This window comes from Tachyglossus aculeatus, chromosome X1, assembly GCF_015852505.1.
Source record: "Tachyglossus aculeatus isolate mTacAcu1 chromosome X1, mTacAcu1.pri, whole genome shotgun sequence".
In the NCBI taxonomy this organism is placed as follows: domain Eukaryota; kingdom Metazoa; phylum Chordata; class Mammalia; order Monotremata; family Tachyglossidae; genus Tachyglossus; species Tachyglossus aculeatus.
The window spans coordinates 41,477,428-41,493,795 of record NC_052101.1 but is presented as its reverse complement, the minus strand read 5'-3'; the positions used below and the strand labels follow the sequence as shown (position 1 = coordinate 41,493,795).

The following is a 16,368-nucleotide window of genomic DNA, read 5'->3' as shown; positions in this document are numbered from 1 at the left end:
TTCACTATTTAGTGCTCTTTGCCTTGTGTCCTGAAAAATAAAACACTCTACTATAGCCCCCTAAATGTAGAGAGTTGTAAACTCCTGGAGAACAGGAATCGTGTCTACTGAGTCCATCTGTACTCTCCCAAACCCTTAGCGAAGTGCTCTGCAGAGTTAAGTAAGCACTCCATATATATTTTTGATTGATTGTAACATTAGAAGAAAAATAATCCATTTTCCCCCAGCTCCTACCAGTACAGAGTTAAAATAGAGCCTTTTGACTTTTCATTTTCAATTAAACATTTCAGCTGCCAACTTTAAAACACTTTAGACCATCAAGCCACAAGTCTATCTCCAAAAGAAAAGAAATCAATCCATGAATTTAGAAGTAGTATCGGTCTCACCTGTTTTTTCTTCCACGGTTTTGACAGCGATAACGTTCTTATCCATGGGGTTGGGATACTAAATAAAAGCACATGGTGAGAATTACCGTTTGTCTCACACTGAAGTGAAATGTTAGTAACCACTCCTTCTTGCGGAATCAATAAGCATTTTCAAAGCAGTCTCACAGCAATGGCCAGTTTTAAATCAAGGGTCTCAAATTGACTGTTTAGCTGAAAATGAGGAGATGTATGGCCCAGGCCCTCACAAACTTAAATCTATTCCCTTTTTAGCAACGACCCCTTTTAGTCTCCACAACATTTAGAGTTGTCGAAGCTCAGAAGGTCTTTGTGCAAAGAGTCTACCTCCAGAAAAATGGATACACGAAAATTCTCCTTTGGAGACCCATTCTGCATACTGCTTCGGTGCAGTACGTATTCTCCAACCTGACATCCTTGTATTTATGCGGCTTTCGGAACCCCAGCCAAGTAGAATTTGGAGCTAAATTTTCTGGACGTCACTTGAAAGGAGGACAGCAGGTACACTTTCTGGCCCTAGGAAATTCCTCAACCCAAGGCCAGATCCTTTCCAGGAGATGGCAAAGGAATCGAAGAGGTGGAAAGCTACTGGAAGAGTCACTTTGCTGCTCTGCGCCTCGGTTTCCTCAACTGTGGAGAGGGGATTCAATTACTGTTCTCTCCACTTGAACTCTGGGCCCCAGGTGGGACGGGCACTGTGTCCAACCTGATTGTCTACCCCACTGCTTAGTACAGGGCTTGGTCGATAGTAATCATTTAATAAATATCACAATTATTATTAGTAGTAGTACTATTACTAAAGGAGTGGTGACTTGTCAACTCTAGTCTGTAAAGCTCTCTGTGGGCAGGATTTGTGTCTCCCCCCTCTATTCCATCGTACTCTTCCTCGCACTGAGTTCAGTGCTTTGCACACATTAAGAAATAAATGCCACTCCAACTGCAGTACAGCGTGGCTTAGTGGAAAGAGCCCGGGTACGGGGGTCAGAGGATGTGGGTTCTAATCTCGGCTCTGCCACTTGTCTGCTGTGTGACCGCGGGCAAGTCACTTCACTTCTCTGGGCCTCCGTTACCTCATTTGCAAAATGGGGATTAAGACTGTGAGCCCCACGTGGGACAACCTGATTACCTTATATCTAACCCAGAGCTTAGAACAGTGCTTGGCACATAGTAAGCACTTAACAAATACCATCATCATTATTATTATTATTATTATTATTATTATGTGATAACTAAAATTCAGTCAGGTGACAAAGAATGAGCAATTTAGCATGCTCAACAAAAAGGTGAGTGTCTGGTCCTTTGAACCACCTGATCACCTTGTATCCCCCCCCAGCGCTTAAAACAGTGCTTTGTGCATAGTATGTGCTTAACAAATGCCATCATTATTAAAAGGCCTTAAAAAAAGCCTTTACAATCAAGCTCCTGGTGAGGTAGGGTACATCTTTCAACGAAGAAGACATTTTAAGCCCCACAGTTTCCTTGAAGTACAATTTTTCAAAAAGTTAAACAAGAGTAACTTCTTTTCCCTAAGAATCTCAAGACTGTAAGCTCGATACAGGCAGGGAACATGTCTGCTAATTCTCTTGTACTTTCCCGAGGTCTTCGTACAGTGCTCTGCATATGGTACAGTGCTTTGCACCCAGTAAGTGCCCAATAAATACAACTGAATGAATGACTGAATGGTAAGCGCTCAATAAATCCCACTGGTTGGTTGAACTCCGGAGTCTAACTTTCTCCAAAGTGGGGCCAAGTGCCCACAATACTTTGGAAACACAAAATGTGAAGAATGGAAGTAAAAATCAGTCTTGGAAAACAAATCCACTCAATCAGTGGTATTTATTGAGCGCTAATTGGGTGCAGAATATTGACCTGAATGCCTGGGAGAGTACAACTGCAGTTAGTAGACACGTTCCCTGCCAGCGACGAGCGTACAGTCTAACAGAGCAGTACAGTAACGCAAGATCACGTACATGACTTTTCAAATTCTGACATAAAACCTGTGCTACCGTCACGCTCCTAAATAGGATACTATTTTAATTACTTGGGTGAATTTTAGTGGCTGCTTCAGGTGAGTTTTTTTAAAAAAGAGGTGATATGAAATGAAATACTTAAACCTCATGCAAATTACTTTGAAATAAAATTAGCTTTAATATTAATATGTATCAGCCAAAGATAATCCAAGTCAAAGCTCCAGCACAATCATTTCAAAGATAAAAGTAATTTAGTTACACACATCTTTTCACTAAAGAGCCAAAGATATTAAGCAAAAATGGACCTAATTTTCCAGCCGGTAGAGTTAAAAATAAAAATTAGTCTTAGGGGCTTATTTTCAACAAATGTATCTACTGATGGCTAAAAACCATGAAATGGAAAGCACATCATCTTCCTTACAAAAAGTTAAAAAGGCTGAGTCTTTTTCTAGTAATTCTTGAAATGATCTGATGCCATCTTGTGGTACCGTGTTCCTGGAGCTGGCTAGATTCGAGAAGACTAGGCAAGTTTTTAGATTTTCAAGGGAAAATAGGGTGCCAATAGGTAATATATACATGTGCAGTTTTGTTCGGCAAGATTTAAATACCTCAGGTATAAAACCCGTACAAACTTTGGGATTGAACATATTTTCAATGCTGTTTTATAAATGGATGAGAAAGATCCAGAAAATTGAATCTTGCGGTCTGACATACTTTATTTTCAATCGTCCGGTTACGGTAAAGTGCTCTCTCTCTATCTCCTCCCGCACCCCCAAGAATTTCAGTTCCGGGTTGGGATACATGGTGAACTGCTGTAGGAATAACACCCTTCCTTTATTATGTTTAAAAAAACCCAACAAGCCATGTATTTTCAAGCAGTCAGCACTTATTAGAACCCGACAGTTAGTGTCAGCATTTCCAAAGCCACTGAAATCCATCCGCTGCCTTCCATAAATAGCAAAACCCGGTTTATATTCCTAGAACTAATCATTGTTTATCCACTGTCAAATGGATCGTTTAAAGATCATAAAGTAGCTGGTCCGTCATCTGTCTTATGAGTCCGGCACAGCATGTGATGTTATCGAAAGGAAGTAAAATGAGTGAAGGGTACCAAAAGATCTTTTAGCATCATTAGGAGAAGGTAGTCAACCCAGGAAGATTAGGCTACTAAAAACGGATTTTGTGTTTAGCTGCCCAAAGAAATCGATGCAGGATTGGCCGACTTCTTTTCTAGGAAATATTCAATGAAGGGGATTTCAATTTTTAAAAGAAGCTGATTTAATGTTAAAATCAAATGGATCCCCAAGATGGCAAGGTCGAAGACCTAAAAATTGCATTAAAATTAGTACATGCAGCATCTTTTCTCTGGAAGATGAGAAGTACCCTCAATGACAAACCAGCTAGCCACCTCTCTCCTGGTTTTTCAAATGAATAAAAGGTGCGATGAGATCATATAATCATTCATTAATAAAGGGAGTAAAACGGGACTCTAAATTCAACAGGGAGTGTATTTCTCCAACAATTTGGAAATATGAATATAGACATAACATACTGATGAGTGTATTTTGTGTTTATAGATTACATATAATAATAATTAACAATCATCACGCTTGTTAAGCACTTAGTATGTGCCAAGCACTGCTCTAAGCACTGGGGTAGATACAAGTTAATCAGGTTGGACACAGTCCCTGTCCCACATGGTGCTCACAGTCTTAATCCCCATTTTACAGATGAGGGAACTGAGGCCCAGAGAAGTTAAATGACTTGCCCAAGGTCACACATTAGACATGTGGTGGACCTGGGATTAGAACCCTGGTCCTTCTGACTCTCAGGCCCTCGATCTATTCACTAAGCCATGCTGTTTCTATGCAAATATAGAGATATTACATATACATATATATGTGCATATATATTATATAATAGAGAACAAGAGATCTCCCGCCAATTTCTTCCCTTTCCTCTCCATCCAAACCGCTACTTTGTTAGTACAATCGCTCATCCCACCCCAACTGGATGACTGCATCAGCAACCTTTCTGATCTCCCAACCTCCTGTCCCTCCCCACGTCAGTCTATACTTCACTCTGCTGCCCGGATTATCTTTCTACAGAAACGCTCTGGGCATGTCACCCCACTCCTCAAAAATCTCCAGTGGTTGCCTATCAACCTCCACATGAAGCAAAAACTCCTTACTAGTGACTTCAAAGCTCTCCATCCCCTCGCCCCCTCCTACCTCACCTCTTCTCTCCTTCTCCATCCCAGCTCATACACTCGGCTCCTCTGCCGCTAACCTCCTCACTGGGCCTCGTTCTTGCCTGTTCCGCAGTCGACCCCCGGCCCACGACCTACCTCTGGCCTGGATGCCCTCCCTCCTCACATCCGCCAACTTGTACTTCCCAAGCATTTAGTACAGTGCTCTGCACACAGTAAGCGCTCAATAAATACAATTGAATGAATGAATGAATCCGCCAAACTAGCTCACTTCCCCGCTTCAAAGCCCTGCTGAAAGCTCCGCTCCTGCAGGAGGCCTTCCCAGACTGAGCCCCCCTTTTCCTCTGCTCCTCCTCCTATCAACTATATGTACATATCTATAATTCTATTTATTTATAATGATGCTATTGTTGCCTGTCTACTTGTTTTGTTTTGTTGTCTGTCTCCCCCTTCTAGACTCTGAGCCCGCTGTGGGGTAGGGATTGTCTCTATTTGTGGCTGAACTGTACTTTCCAAGTGTTCAGTACAGTAGGCACTCAATAAATTTGATTGAATCAAATGAATGACTCCTTCTTTATCATATAAGTAAATGCACCAATAAAATCTGGGTAGGCCTGAGTTTGACTGTGTGGCAATGTTCACACCAGTGGTTTAGAGAAGGCCCCAGGGCTGACAGCTAGAGGAAGGGAAAAGGGGAGGCAAGCAAATCCTTGTCTAGCAGACAAACAGCTTGGCCTAGTGCCTAGACCACAGCCCTGGGAGTCAGAAGGACCTGAGTTCTAATCCCGACTCCTCCATCTGTCTGCTGTGTGACCTGATGCAAGTCACTTCACTATGCCTCAGTTCCCTCATCCGTAAAATGAGGAGTAAGACCCTGAGCCCCATGTGAGATGTGCACTGTGTCCACCCTGATCAGCTTCTATCTACCCCAGCGTTTAGTACAGTGCCTGGTACACAGTAAGCGCTTAACAAATACCACTTAAGCCTTCAGCAGAGAAGGGTGAGGGCAGAGGGCCGCCAGGGAGGGCAGGGCCAGTCTGAACAGAAGAAGATGCTTCCACCCTAAGCAGAGGCCAGGGAGATCTGCTATCTTAGAATTGGAGCTCCAAGCAATTTAGGAGTAAAAAAAAATTATACGGTTAAGGCTTCGATCTTTATCTCGTGCCCTCCTGAGGTATTAAATCTTCTATTAATTTTTTTTACAACCTTGGAGGTGAAAACTGATGAAATGATTTCAACTCAGCGGACCTAACGTACACACCCGAAGAAAGAAATAGCATGGAACCGCATCTTGGACAATTTCTCATCATGGAGGTTCTCTATCTAAGCAGCATGGCTTGGAGAAGAAGCATGCCTTATTAAGAGCCCGGGCTTGGGAGTCAGAAGTTGCGGGTTCTAATCCCAGCTCAGCCACTTAATAATAATAATAATAATAATGGCATTTGTGAAGCGCTTACTATGTGCAGAGCACTGTTCTAAGCGCTGGGGGGGATACGAGGTGATCAAGTTGTCCCATGGGGGGCTCACAGCCTTAATCCCAATTTTACAGATGAGGTAACTGAGGCTCCGGGAAGTTAAGTGACTTGCCCAAGGTCACACAGCAGACATGTGGTGGAGTCGGCATTCGAACCCATGACCTCGGACTCCAAAGCCTTTGCTCTTTCCACTGAGCCACGCTGCTGCACTTGTCAGCTGTGTGACTCCGGGCAATTCACTTAACTTCTCTACGTCTCAGTCACCTCATCTGTAAAATGGGGATTAAGACCCACATGGGACAACCTGAATACCTTCTATCTACCCCAGCTCTTAGAACAGTGCTTGGCACATAGTAAGCACTTAACAAATACCATCATTATTATTATTATGACTCAAATCATTAATACTCGGGCCTGCTGCTTGCCCAAAAGCCAACGAGCACAGTTTAGTCAATCAGTCAATCGTATTTACTGAGCGCTTACTGTGTGCAGGGCACTGTACTGAGCGCTTGGGAGAGTACAACAGAATAATATAACAGACACATTCCCTGCCCGCAAGGAACTTACAGTCCAGAAGTGACTGTTTACTGCTCCTGCCACACAGAGTTGAGGTCGAGAATAGCCAAAGGAAAAATGCAGGGGCCACTTCAATCAACCAAGCAATCAATGGTATTTATCGAGTGCTCCTTGTGTGCACGACGCTACACAGCGCTTGACAGAGTACAATACGCCGGAGTTGGTAGACACGATCCCTGCTCTCAAAGAGCTTAGAGTCTACAGGGGGAGACAGGCATGAAAATAAAATACGAAGATACGCCCAAGTGCTGTGGAGCTGAGGGTAGTGTAATCACCAAGTGTTTGAAGGGTACAGATCCCGGAGCAAAAGGGATGCGAAACGGAGAGGGACTACGGAGGGGGGGAAATGAGGGCTTAGTCAGGGAAGGCCTCTTGGAGGAGACGTCATCGAAACCTCCATCCGCCAGCCTCCCAGATTCCAAATCTGGTTGGATCTAGGCAGGGCAGGAGTGAGAAAGTGCATCTAATGGTAAATCTAATTCTGTTGCATTATACTCTCCCAAGTGCTTAGTATGGTGCTCAGCGCGTAGTAAGCGCACAATAAATACGAGGCCTTCCCAGACTGAGCCCCTTCCTTCCTCTCCCCCTCGTCCCCCTCTCCATCCCCCCATCTTACCTCCTTCCCTTCCCTACAGTAATCAATCAATCAATCGTATTTATTGAGCGCTTAGTATGTGCAGAGCACTGTACTAAGCGCTTGGGAAGTACAAATTGGCAACATATAGAGACAGTCCCTACCCAACAGTGGGCTCACAGTCTAAAAGGGGGAGACAGAGAATAAAACCAAACATACTAACAAAATAAAATAAATAGGACAGTACCTGTATATATGTATATATGTTTGTACATATTTATTACTCTATTTATTTATTTATTTATTTTACTTGTACATATCTATTCTATTTTTTTTATTTTGTTAGTATATTTGGTTTTGTTCTCTGTCTCCCCCTTTTACACTGCGAGCCCACTGTTGGGTAGGGACTGTCTCTATATGTTGCCAATTTGTACTTCCCAAGCGCTTAGTACAGTGCTCTGCACATACTAAGCGCTCAAAAAATACGATTGATGATGATGTGACCCAGTGGAAAGAGCACGGGCCTGGGAATCAGAAGACCTGGGTTCTAATCCCGGCCCTGCCACCTGTCTGCTGGGTGACCTTGGGCAAGCCACTTCACTTCTCAGTCCTCAGTTCCCTCAACTGCAAAACGGGGGTTAAGATTGTGACCCTTACGTGGGACAGGGACTGTGTCCAACCTGATTACGCTGTATCTACTCCAGTGCTTAGTACAGCGCCTGGCACATAGTAAACGCTTAACAAGTACCTTAGAAAAATAAAACGGCAGAGAAGCGGGAGAGAGAGATGAAGGTGGCCTGGACGGACAGGCAGGGGCAAGGAGACTGGGGGAAAGGCGCGAGGACAGGAAGAGGAGGGAACAAGGGGCAGATCTCATCTAGGGCTAAAATAGTTTCAGTGGGATTAAATAGTGAGGCTATAAATGGTTAGGGGGATAAACCTCAGAGCCGTGTTCCCAAGGCTCAATCGATTGGTGGTATTTACTGAGCGCTGAGTGCACAGCCCTGAACTCTGTTCTTGGGAGAGTACAGTACAACAGAGTCGGTAGAAACGTTCCCTGCCCACAACGCTCTCTAACCATATACGTAATACTAACAATAATAAAAACTGTGGTACTTGTTAAGTGCTTACTATGTGGCAGGCACTCTACTAAGCGCTGGGGTGGATACAAGCGAATCGGGTTGGACACAGTCCCTGTCCCATGAGGATCCCCATTTTACAGTTGAGGGGGCTGAGGCCCAGAGAAGTGACTCGACCAACATCACACAGCAGACAAGTGGCGGAGCCGGGATTAGAACCCATGACCTTCTGACTCCCAAGCCCGTGCTCTTTCCGTAGGCCATGTTGCTTCCCCACCTTTTATCTGGAAGAACTTGGGTGCTACCAGAGTGTCCCAGGGGAAGGAGCCCAGGATTGGGAGTCAGGAGACCCACGTTCTAATCTCGGCTCTGCCACAGGCCTGCTTTGTGTCTTTGGGCCTCAGTTTCCTCACCTATAAAATGGGGATAAGATACCCACTCCCCTTCCCGATTAAACTGTCAGCTTCAAGGGTGACGGGGCATACGTCTGATCTAATTATCTTCTACCCACCCAAACTTGGAGTTTACTAAGTGCTTAATAAATACCGTGCCCAACTAATCGCCCGGTCCACGACCGAGAGAGAGAAGCTGGGCTTCCCGAAGAATGAAAGTGTGGGGCGGAGTGTGGGGTAGGACGGGTGTGATGGTTTCGGCCAGTCAGATCATCATCATCATCATCAATCGTATTTATTGAGCGCTTACTGTGTGCAGAGCACTGTACTAAGCGCTTGGGAAGTACAAATTGGCAACAAGATCTGCCCAGAACGGAGAGGAGCCGTCCGAGGAGTCAGAGTAATGACAAGCAGCGTGGCTTGGTGGATCGGGGCCGGGCCTGGTGGCCCGATGGACCCGGGTTCTAATCCCGGCTCCACCACTTGTCTGCTGCGTGACCTTGGGCGAGTCACCTGTCTTCGCTGTTCCTCAATTACCTCATCTGTAAAATGGGGATTAAGGCTGTGAGCCCTATGTGGGACAGAGACTGTGTCCTACTTGACTAACTTGCACCTACCCTGGCGCTTAGTACGGTGCCTGGCACATAGTAAGTCCTTAACGAATACCATAAAAAGAATGATAATAATTTCCCGTTCTGAAAACTGATGCTTTACCTGGTGTTGCTTTTGAATTGTTGGATTTAGCTTATTTGTCCCCTGCGTGTTTGTCCTTTCCACTTTGATTGGGAGCCTGCGGCGAACCAGGATTTGCGGTACGTGAATAGGACCGATAATATGGATTAAGCGCTTACCTTGTGCAGAACACTGTATTAAGCACCGGGAAAGGATACCTAGGTGGGAACTAGACATGGCCCCTGTCCCTGGGGGTGGGAGACTCACAATCGAAAAATTAAAAAAAAGGATGAGGGGTCTAATGTCCACGTATTCTCCCCAACAGTGAATACAGTGCTTGCTTCCCAGTGCTCTGCACAAAATAACGTGTCTACCAGCTGTTGTACTGTACCCTCCCAAGTGGTTAGTACAGTGTTCCGCACACAGTAAGCGCTCAATAAATACCATACGTGATGATATCACTACTATTCACACATTATAAGCGCTAACTAAACGGTATTGATTCAACGCTCAGTGATTAAATTGTACCCTACCAATGGGGCAGAAAACACAAACCATACTGCCAATATGGGGGGTCGACATCTTTTTATTTTCCAAGTCTCGGATTTGGGGAATCCCTGGACTCTGGGGGTCTTCAGAGCCTAGATTACAGCTCCAGGCCCTCTTCTTCAAAGTAAGGCTCAAAAGCTCTTTGCAGCACGTAGGTGTCGTATTTGCAAGATGAAAAGGAATACCCGAAAACAGAAAACACTACTAGGCCATCCAATCAACTTTCTACTCTAAATGGAAATGCCATTCATAAATCCCATTTATGTGCTTAGCTGTAATCATTCAAACAATTTATTCCAGAACATCAGGTTCACAATTAAGAGAATAAATAATGTTGCGAGCCATTATTTTGGAGAAAAGGAATTATTTTAACTTTTCTACTCTAGGAAGGCCCCCCAAATTAAATACATGTTACTTAGCGTTGGACTAGTCTAAGCCAGAAAGTACACTACCCCATAAAAAATTTACAATGTTTCTTTAGTTCCAACTCTAACCGATTAACACTAGTAACTTAGAAAACAAGTTATATGTGGCCCCTGTCTGATCCGAGAAAACCAGCCAAAGGACTTTGACCTGACATGCCTGAAGTGACCAAAGATTGGAGACACAGATAATTTAATGCATATCCATTTCTTGTTTATCCTCCAGAATGCAAACTCCTGAAAGATAAGGTTATTAAATATGGCCGTTTGAGCAAGCCCGAGAGCCTTCTTCTGTACATCTATTCCTTTACCCAACTTTGCAGATCGCTTTGCAGGTGATTTTTGTTAGGGAAGGAAACAGCTGTAGGTGACAGAAAGAAAAAAGAGAGAAGGGACGGTCAGCAAAAGGAAGAGATCGCGGCACACCTGTCAAATACCAACACCAGGGTTTATGAAGAGAGCAGTTTAGCATTCAATCCACAAAGTTATTTGTGGATTTCATAGCAAGTTTCCATTCCTCCCTTTCAATGAGATTTAGTTCAGAGACACAGCACTTTGGGGACAGAGAACTTTTTTTTTAGATACCACTAAGGTTTCAATGTAGGCGGCCGAGTTTGTCAGTGACACGATTCAGGCGGGAGAGGGGAGAGCTACCCTCCACTCGGGTTTTAAAAATAGTAGTATATTATGACTTGGAAAGAGAGATGGAATTCTAGAAGCTAGTGCACAGTCCATTTTAATTTTCAATAGATCTCTCCCCATCTTAACGGAGCCAAAGGCTTAAAAAAATAAAATTAAACCAATTAATTTCCTAGGGACGCAAATGGACTGTAAGCTCGTTGTTGGCAGGGAACGTGTCTGTTTGTTATAGCGTACTGTTCCAAGCACTAAGTATATTGCTCTGCACACAGTAAGCGCTCAATAAATATTCCTGAATGAAGAAATGATTGTCTTGGGTGCCAAAACTTTCCTTTAAAAAAAAATTGAGCTCAGCTAAAAGCATGAACAAAATTGCTTCTCCAAGAGGATCCTCTGTCTGCAATTGCAGCGATTCTGTTACATATGCCCCTGGATCGTTATTATTTCAATCAAGAAGCACATAAGGTGTATGATCCCGAGCCCCGCCGTATGATTACCGCTTAGACTAATCTGCAATTTGCAAAACCGATAAACCAATAACTTAGAGGCACAGTGGAGAGGCGAGGCCAGAGGAAGCTCCCGCTGGATCCCATAGGTAAACCGGGAAAAGGAGGGAGTGATAAGAGGCTCCCCCTCGGATTGAACGGAAAGGAAAACAAATAGAACAGGTTGGCGGGCAGAAGGCGTTCGAGGAAAACGTTTCGGTTACCCCAGGTTCTCTAGTAACACACGAATACCATCTTGTATTTCTAAACGATCGCTGGGAGCCGCTGGAAAGCCTGATGCATTACAGCGTAGAGGACAGAGCGCACAACCAAGCCAACCATCACGAGGTCCTCGGAAACCTCAGGGTGCGTCCCAAGTCCAAAGGCGACCAACTTAATTTGTCCGGGCACCAGGCCGCGGGCTCGGAGGGGTGGTGGATTCGTCTGCCCTGGTTAATTCGAGGCGGGGGCTGCCATAGTGTGGGCCCAGAATGGTCCACGGGGGTGGCAGACAGGTGGATCTGAGTTTTTTTTTTGTGACTCCATCCGCCTATAGAAATGCGGCCACAGCAGGCAAGGCCCAAGATTATTATTATTATTATTATTATTATCATTATTATTATGGCACTTATTAAGTGCTTACTATGTGCAAAGCACTGTTCTAAGCGCTGGGGAGGTTACAAGGTGATCAGGTTATCCCACGGGGGGCTCACAGTCTTAATCATTTTACAGATGAGGTAACTGAGGCACAGAGAAGTCTTGCCCAAAGTCACACAGCTGACAATTGGCGGAGGCAGGATTTGAACCCATGACCACTGACTCCAAAGCCCGTGCTCTTTCCACTGAGTCACGCTGCTTCTCTGATCTAAGATCTAAGTTCCAAGAGCTAACAGACCAGTTCATTCCTTCCGAAGGAAAAGCACTTTAGGCCAGGAACAGCTCTTCTAGGACCACTGCAACTTTATTTACATGTCGGCCTAAACCTCCCAGACCACTTGACATACAAGTGGTCTAGATATGTACATATCTATTCTATTTATTTTATTTTGTTAGTATGTTTGGTTTTGTTCTCCGTCTCCCCCTTTTAGACTGTGAGCCCACTGTTGGGTAGGGACTGTCTCTATATGTTGCCAACTTGTACTTCCCAAGCGCTTAGTACAGTGCTCTGCACACAGTAAGCGCTCAATAAATACGATTGATTGACTGATTGATATAAACCCCACTGGGGGCAGTTTGAGAGTTTGAGTTGCTTTTTTCCCCCCCGATTCCCACCCTTAAACCCACATGCCTCGCGCCCCACCTTTCCCGTCGGGCTGGAGGGAATGTAGGACCGACCCACAACAAATAAAATTCTGAGAGGGTGCCGCAGAAGGAGGGGAACGAGGTCTGAGTTACTACAGTATGAGTATAAAAGCAAAAGGCTTTTTCTTTAATGGTATTTGTTAAGCATATACTATGCCCCAGGAACTGTACCAAGTAGAGACAAAGCTAATCAGGTTGGACACAGTCCATCTTCCTCCCTGGGGCTCACAGTCCATTTTACAGATGAGATAACTGAGGCACAGGGAAGAAATGATTTGCCCAAGGTCACACGTCAGACAAGTGGCGGGGCTGGGATCAGAACCCAAGTCCTTCTGACCCATCTACCTGGCCACACTGCTTCTTTTGCGGACTCAACGTCCAAAGGGAAGGTAGAATTACAGTTGAGGATATTTCTGAGCAGTGCATCTTATACATTAAAGATGCAGGGACTGGTGGGGGGGTGTAGCTCCAGAATATACTTCAAATAATTGTTTCACAAAGAGGCAGATTCTTAGCACCCATTTTTCAACGGCTCAACTGTTCTCCATTTACCTGGAGGCTGCGGGAAAGTAAAGTTTCATAGATGAAATGACTCCGGGCCTAAAGAGATCCACTCCCAAAATAACTGGAAATGATTCCGTTTTAGAAACCTCCTAAAACACTCTTCACCGCCTCTGCTCTGAGACGAAGGCAGGCCAAAACGTGGCAATTAGTCACTTCTGCGTTCTTACGGGCAAAGTGGGAGCTTCATAAGCGGGGTGGGGATGGGGGTGGATACCCTACTAACACTATGAGATCACGTTAAACCCACTGGAAATTCTGACTGAATGAAGGGCGTTGAACCCACTTCCAAGCGACTCAGATTACACCCTGAATCCCTCCCCAAGGATGAAGTTGCCTTGATGGTTATCCCAGGGTCCCCTTTTTCACTCCGGCTGCAAAGCCTTGCATTGCCGACGTTTCCGCTCTACCTTCTCCACGCCCCGAAATTCCCTGGGCTCATGCTGGAAGAGCGGGGAGAGAGGAAGCGGCAGTTCCGGGAATTTGTTCAGACACGAGAGGAGGAGGTCCCGCGAGGTGCTGGGGTACCTGATGAAGTGTCCAGGCTTCTCTCCGCACCCCCTAAATACGAGCCACCGGGCTGGCGGAGGGCCGGCGAGCTCGGGCAAAAATTGGGGCAACACCGGAAGACCCAAGGCTAGCCCATCCAGTTAGATTTAGGAGAGATGGCAGGGGATGTGTCTGTCATATAGTTGAGTTGTACTCTCCCAAGCGCTTAGTACAGTGTCTTGCATACAGTAAGCACTCCATATAATAGGACTGATTGACTGAACGGTTGAACTGGGCCTGGGGTTTGAACTCGGGATCCTCCACCCTGGTCTGCCCCCGGAAGGGCTAAAGAGGTGACCCGATGAGAGGGAGAAGGGATGAAAAACGGGGGAAGAGATGGAGGAGGTGGAGGAGGAGGGGGTTGATAGAGAGCAGGGGTGGAAGAAAAGCAGTGTTGCCTTGGGGAAAGAGCACAGGCCTCGGAGTCAGAAGGACCTGGGTTCTAATCCCAGCTACGCAACCTGGCTGCTGAGTGATCTTGGGCAAGTCACTTCACTTCTCGGTGCCTCCATTCCCTCGCGTGTAAAATAGGGAGTAAAACTCTGAGCCCCATGTGGGACACGGAGTTTGTCCAACCTGCCTTTCCTGCATCTACCCCAGCACTCGGTACACTGCCTGGCACATGGTAAGCATTTGACAAACGCAATTTTTTAAAAAATAAAGGAGGTGGGGAAGGATTGTACTTCCCAAAGTGCTTAGTGCAGTGCTCTGCACACAGTAAGCGCTCAATGAATACGATTGAATGAATGAGTGGAGAAGAGACAGAGAGGGGATGGAAGAGAGATGGAGGAAGAGGGACAGAGAGGGGTTGGAGGAGGGATGGGGCAGAGGAAGGGGCTTTGGAGGAATGGAGAGGGGGAATTGGAGGGGCAGAGGGGGGCACTGGAGGGGCAGGGAAGGAATTGGAGGGGCAGAGGGGGGCACTGGAGGGGCAGAGAAGGAATTGGAGGGGAAGGGGGGGGCACTGGAGGGGCAGAGAAGGAATTGGAGGGGAAGGGGGGGCACTGGAGGGACAGAGAGGGATCATTGGAGGGACACAGAGGGATCATTGGAGGGACAGAGGAGGGAAAGAGAGGGGCACTGGAGGGGCAGAGAGGGAATTGGAGGGGCAGAGAGGATGGCACTGGCAGGGCAGAGAGGGAATTGGAGGGGCAGAGAGGGTGGCACTGGTGGGGCAGAGAAGGAATTGGAGGGGAAGAGGGGGGCACTGGAGGTACAGAGGGATCATTGGAGGGACACAGAGGGATCATTGGAGGGACAGAGGGGGGAAAGAGGGGGCACTGGAGGGGCAGAGAAGGGATACAGAGGGATCATTGGAGGGACAGAGGGAGCAGTGGCGGGACAGAGGAGGGAAAGAGAGGGGCACTGGAGGGGCAGAGAGGGAATTGGAGGGGCAGAGGGGGGAACAGGAGGGACAGAGAGGGATCATTGGAGGGACAGAGGAGGGAAAGAGAGGGGCACTGGAGGGGCAGAGAAGGAATTGGAGGGGCAGAGAGGGATCACTGGAGGAACAGGGAGGGAGGGAGGGCAGAGAAGGGCTATAGAGGGGGTGGAGAAGGGCTAGAAAGGGGAGGGGGAGTGGTCATCCCAAGAAGCTCCCTAGAGGTCTTTCGGGGGGTGGTGGGCGGCCAGGTGTAAGCCCCTGCAGCCCACGTGCCCTGCTCCCTGCCGTCCAACGGGTCCCTGGCAGGCACCGTGGGGGGGGGGGGGGGGGGGGGGTGGATGGGTGGGGGTCCGGGGGGGGGTCCTCGTCCACGTCCCGTCCGGGGCTGGGGCCTGGGGCCTGAGGGGGCCGGGGCCGGGGCCGGGGCCGGGCCCGCCCGTCCCCCCGCCCCGCCGCTCCCTGCCCTCGGCCGGGGGCCGTACCTTGCGGAGGAAGCTGGAGACCACCTGCTCGAAGGGGTAACGGTACAGCTGCTGCACGTCCACCGTCACCCCCATGGCCGGCACCCGCACCGGCCACGGCCCCGCGGGGCGAGGGGCGCGGGGGGCACGGGGGGGCGGGGGGCAAGGGGGGGGCGGGCAAGGGGGGCGGGCGGGGACGGGGGCAGGGCACGGGGCGGGGCGAGGGGGCGGAGAGTGGCCTACGGGAGGGCCAGGGGGCGGGGAGGGGCGGCAGAGGGAGCGAGGGGGTTGGGGAGTGACGGAAGGAAGGGCACTTCCCCAGCGCTTAGTACAGTGCTCTGCACACACTGGGCGCTCAATAAAGATGAATGAGTGAATGAATGAATGAATGAAAAGAGGGGGCAAGGGGGCGGGGAGTGACGTAAGGAAGGGCACTTCCCAAGCGCTTAGTACAGTGCTCTGCACACAGTAGGCGCTCAATAAAGATGAATGAGTGAATGAATGAATGAATGAATGAATGAATGAAAAGAGGGGGCAAGGGGGCGGAGAGTGACGTAAGACGGGGTAAGGGGCATGGAGAGTGCCATACGGGAGGGCAAGGGGGCGGAGAGTGACGTCAGAGGGGGCGAGGGGGCGGGGAGTGACGTAAGGGAGGGCAGGGGGCGGAG

At 47.6% G+C, this 16,368-nt stretch overlaps 1 protein-coding gene across 3 annotated transcripts in view; it reads right to left on the bottom strand.

The window, feature by feature from the left end:
- The window catches only part of PRELID2 (PRELI domain containing 2), a 79,432-nt gene extending 63,611 nt beyond the window's left edge, over window positions 1–15,821 (bottom strand). For 2 of the 3 annotated variants that reach the window (XM_038740180.1, XM_038740181.1), the window contains exons 1-2: window positions 15,722–15,821; window positions 387–444 (exon numbers count right to left, since the gene is read on the bottom strand). In XM_038740180.1, coding sequence (XP_038596108.1) covers window positions 387–444; window positions 15,722–15,796 — 133 coding nt within the window. In that variant the 5' untranslated portion in view covers window positions 15,797–15,821. The remainder of the gene's footprint in view (window positions 1–386; window positions 445–15,721) is intronic. The other variant, XM_038740182.1, reaches the window with a different exon arrangement.
- Window positions 15,822–16,368: the final 547 nt, after the last annotated feature.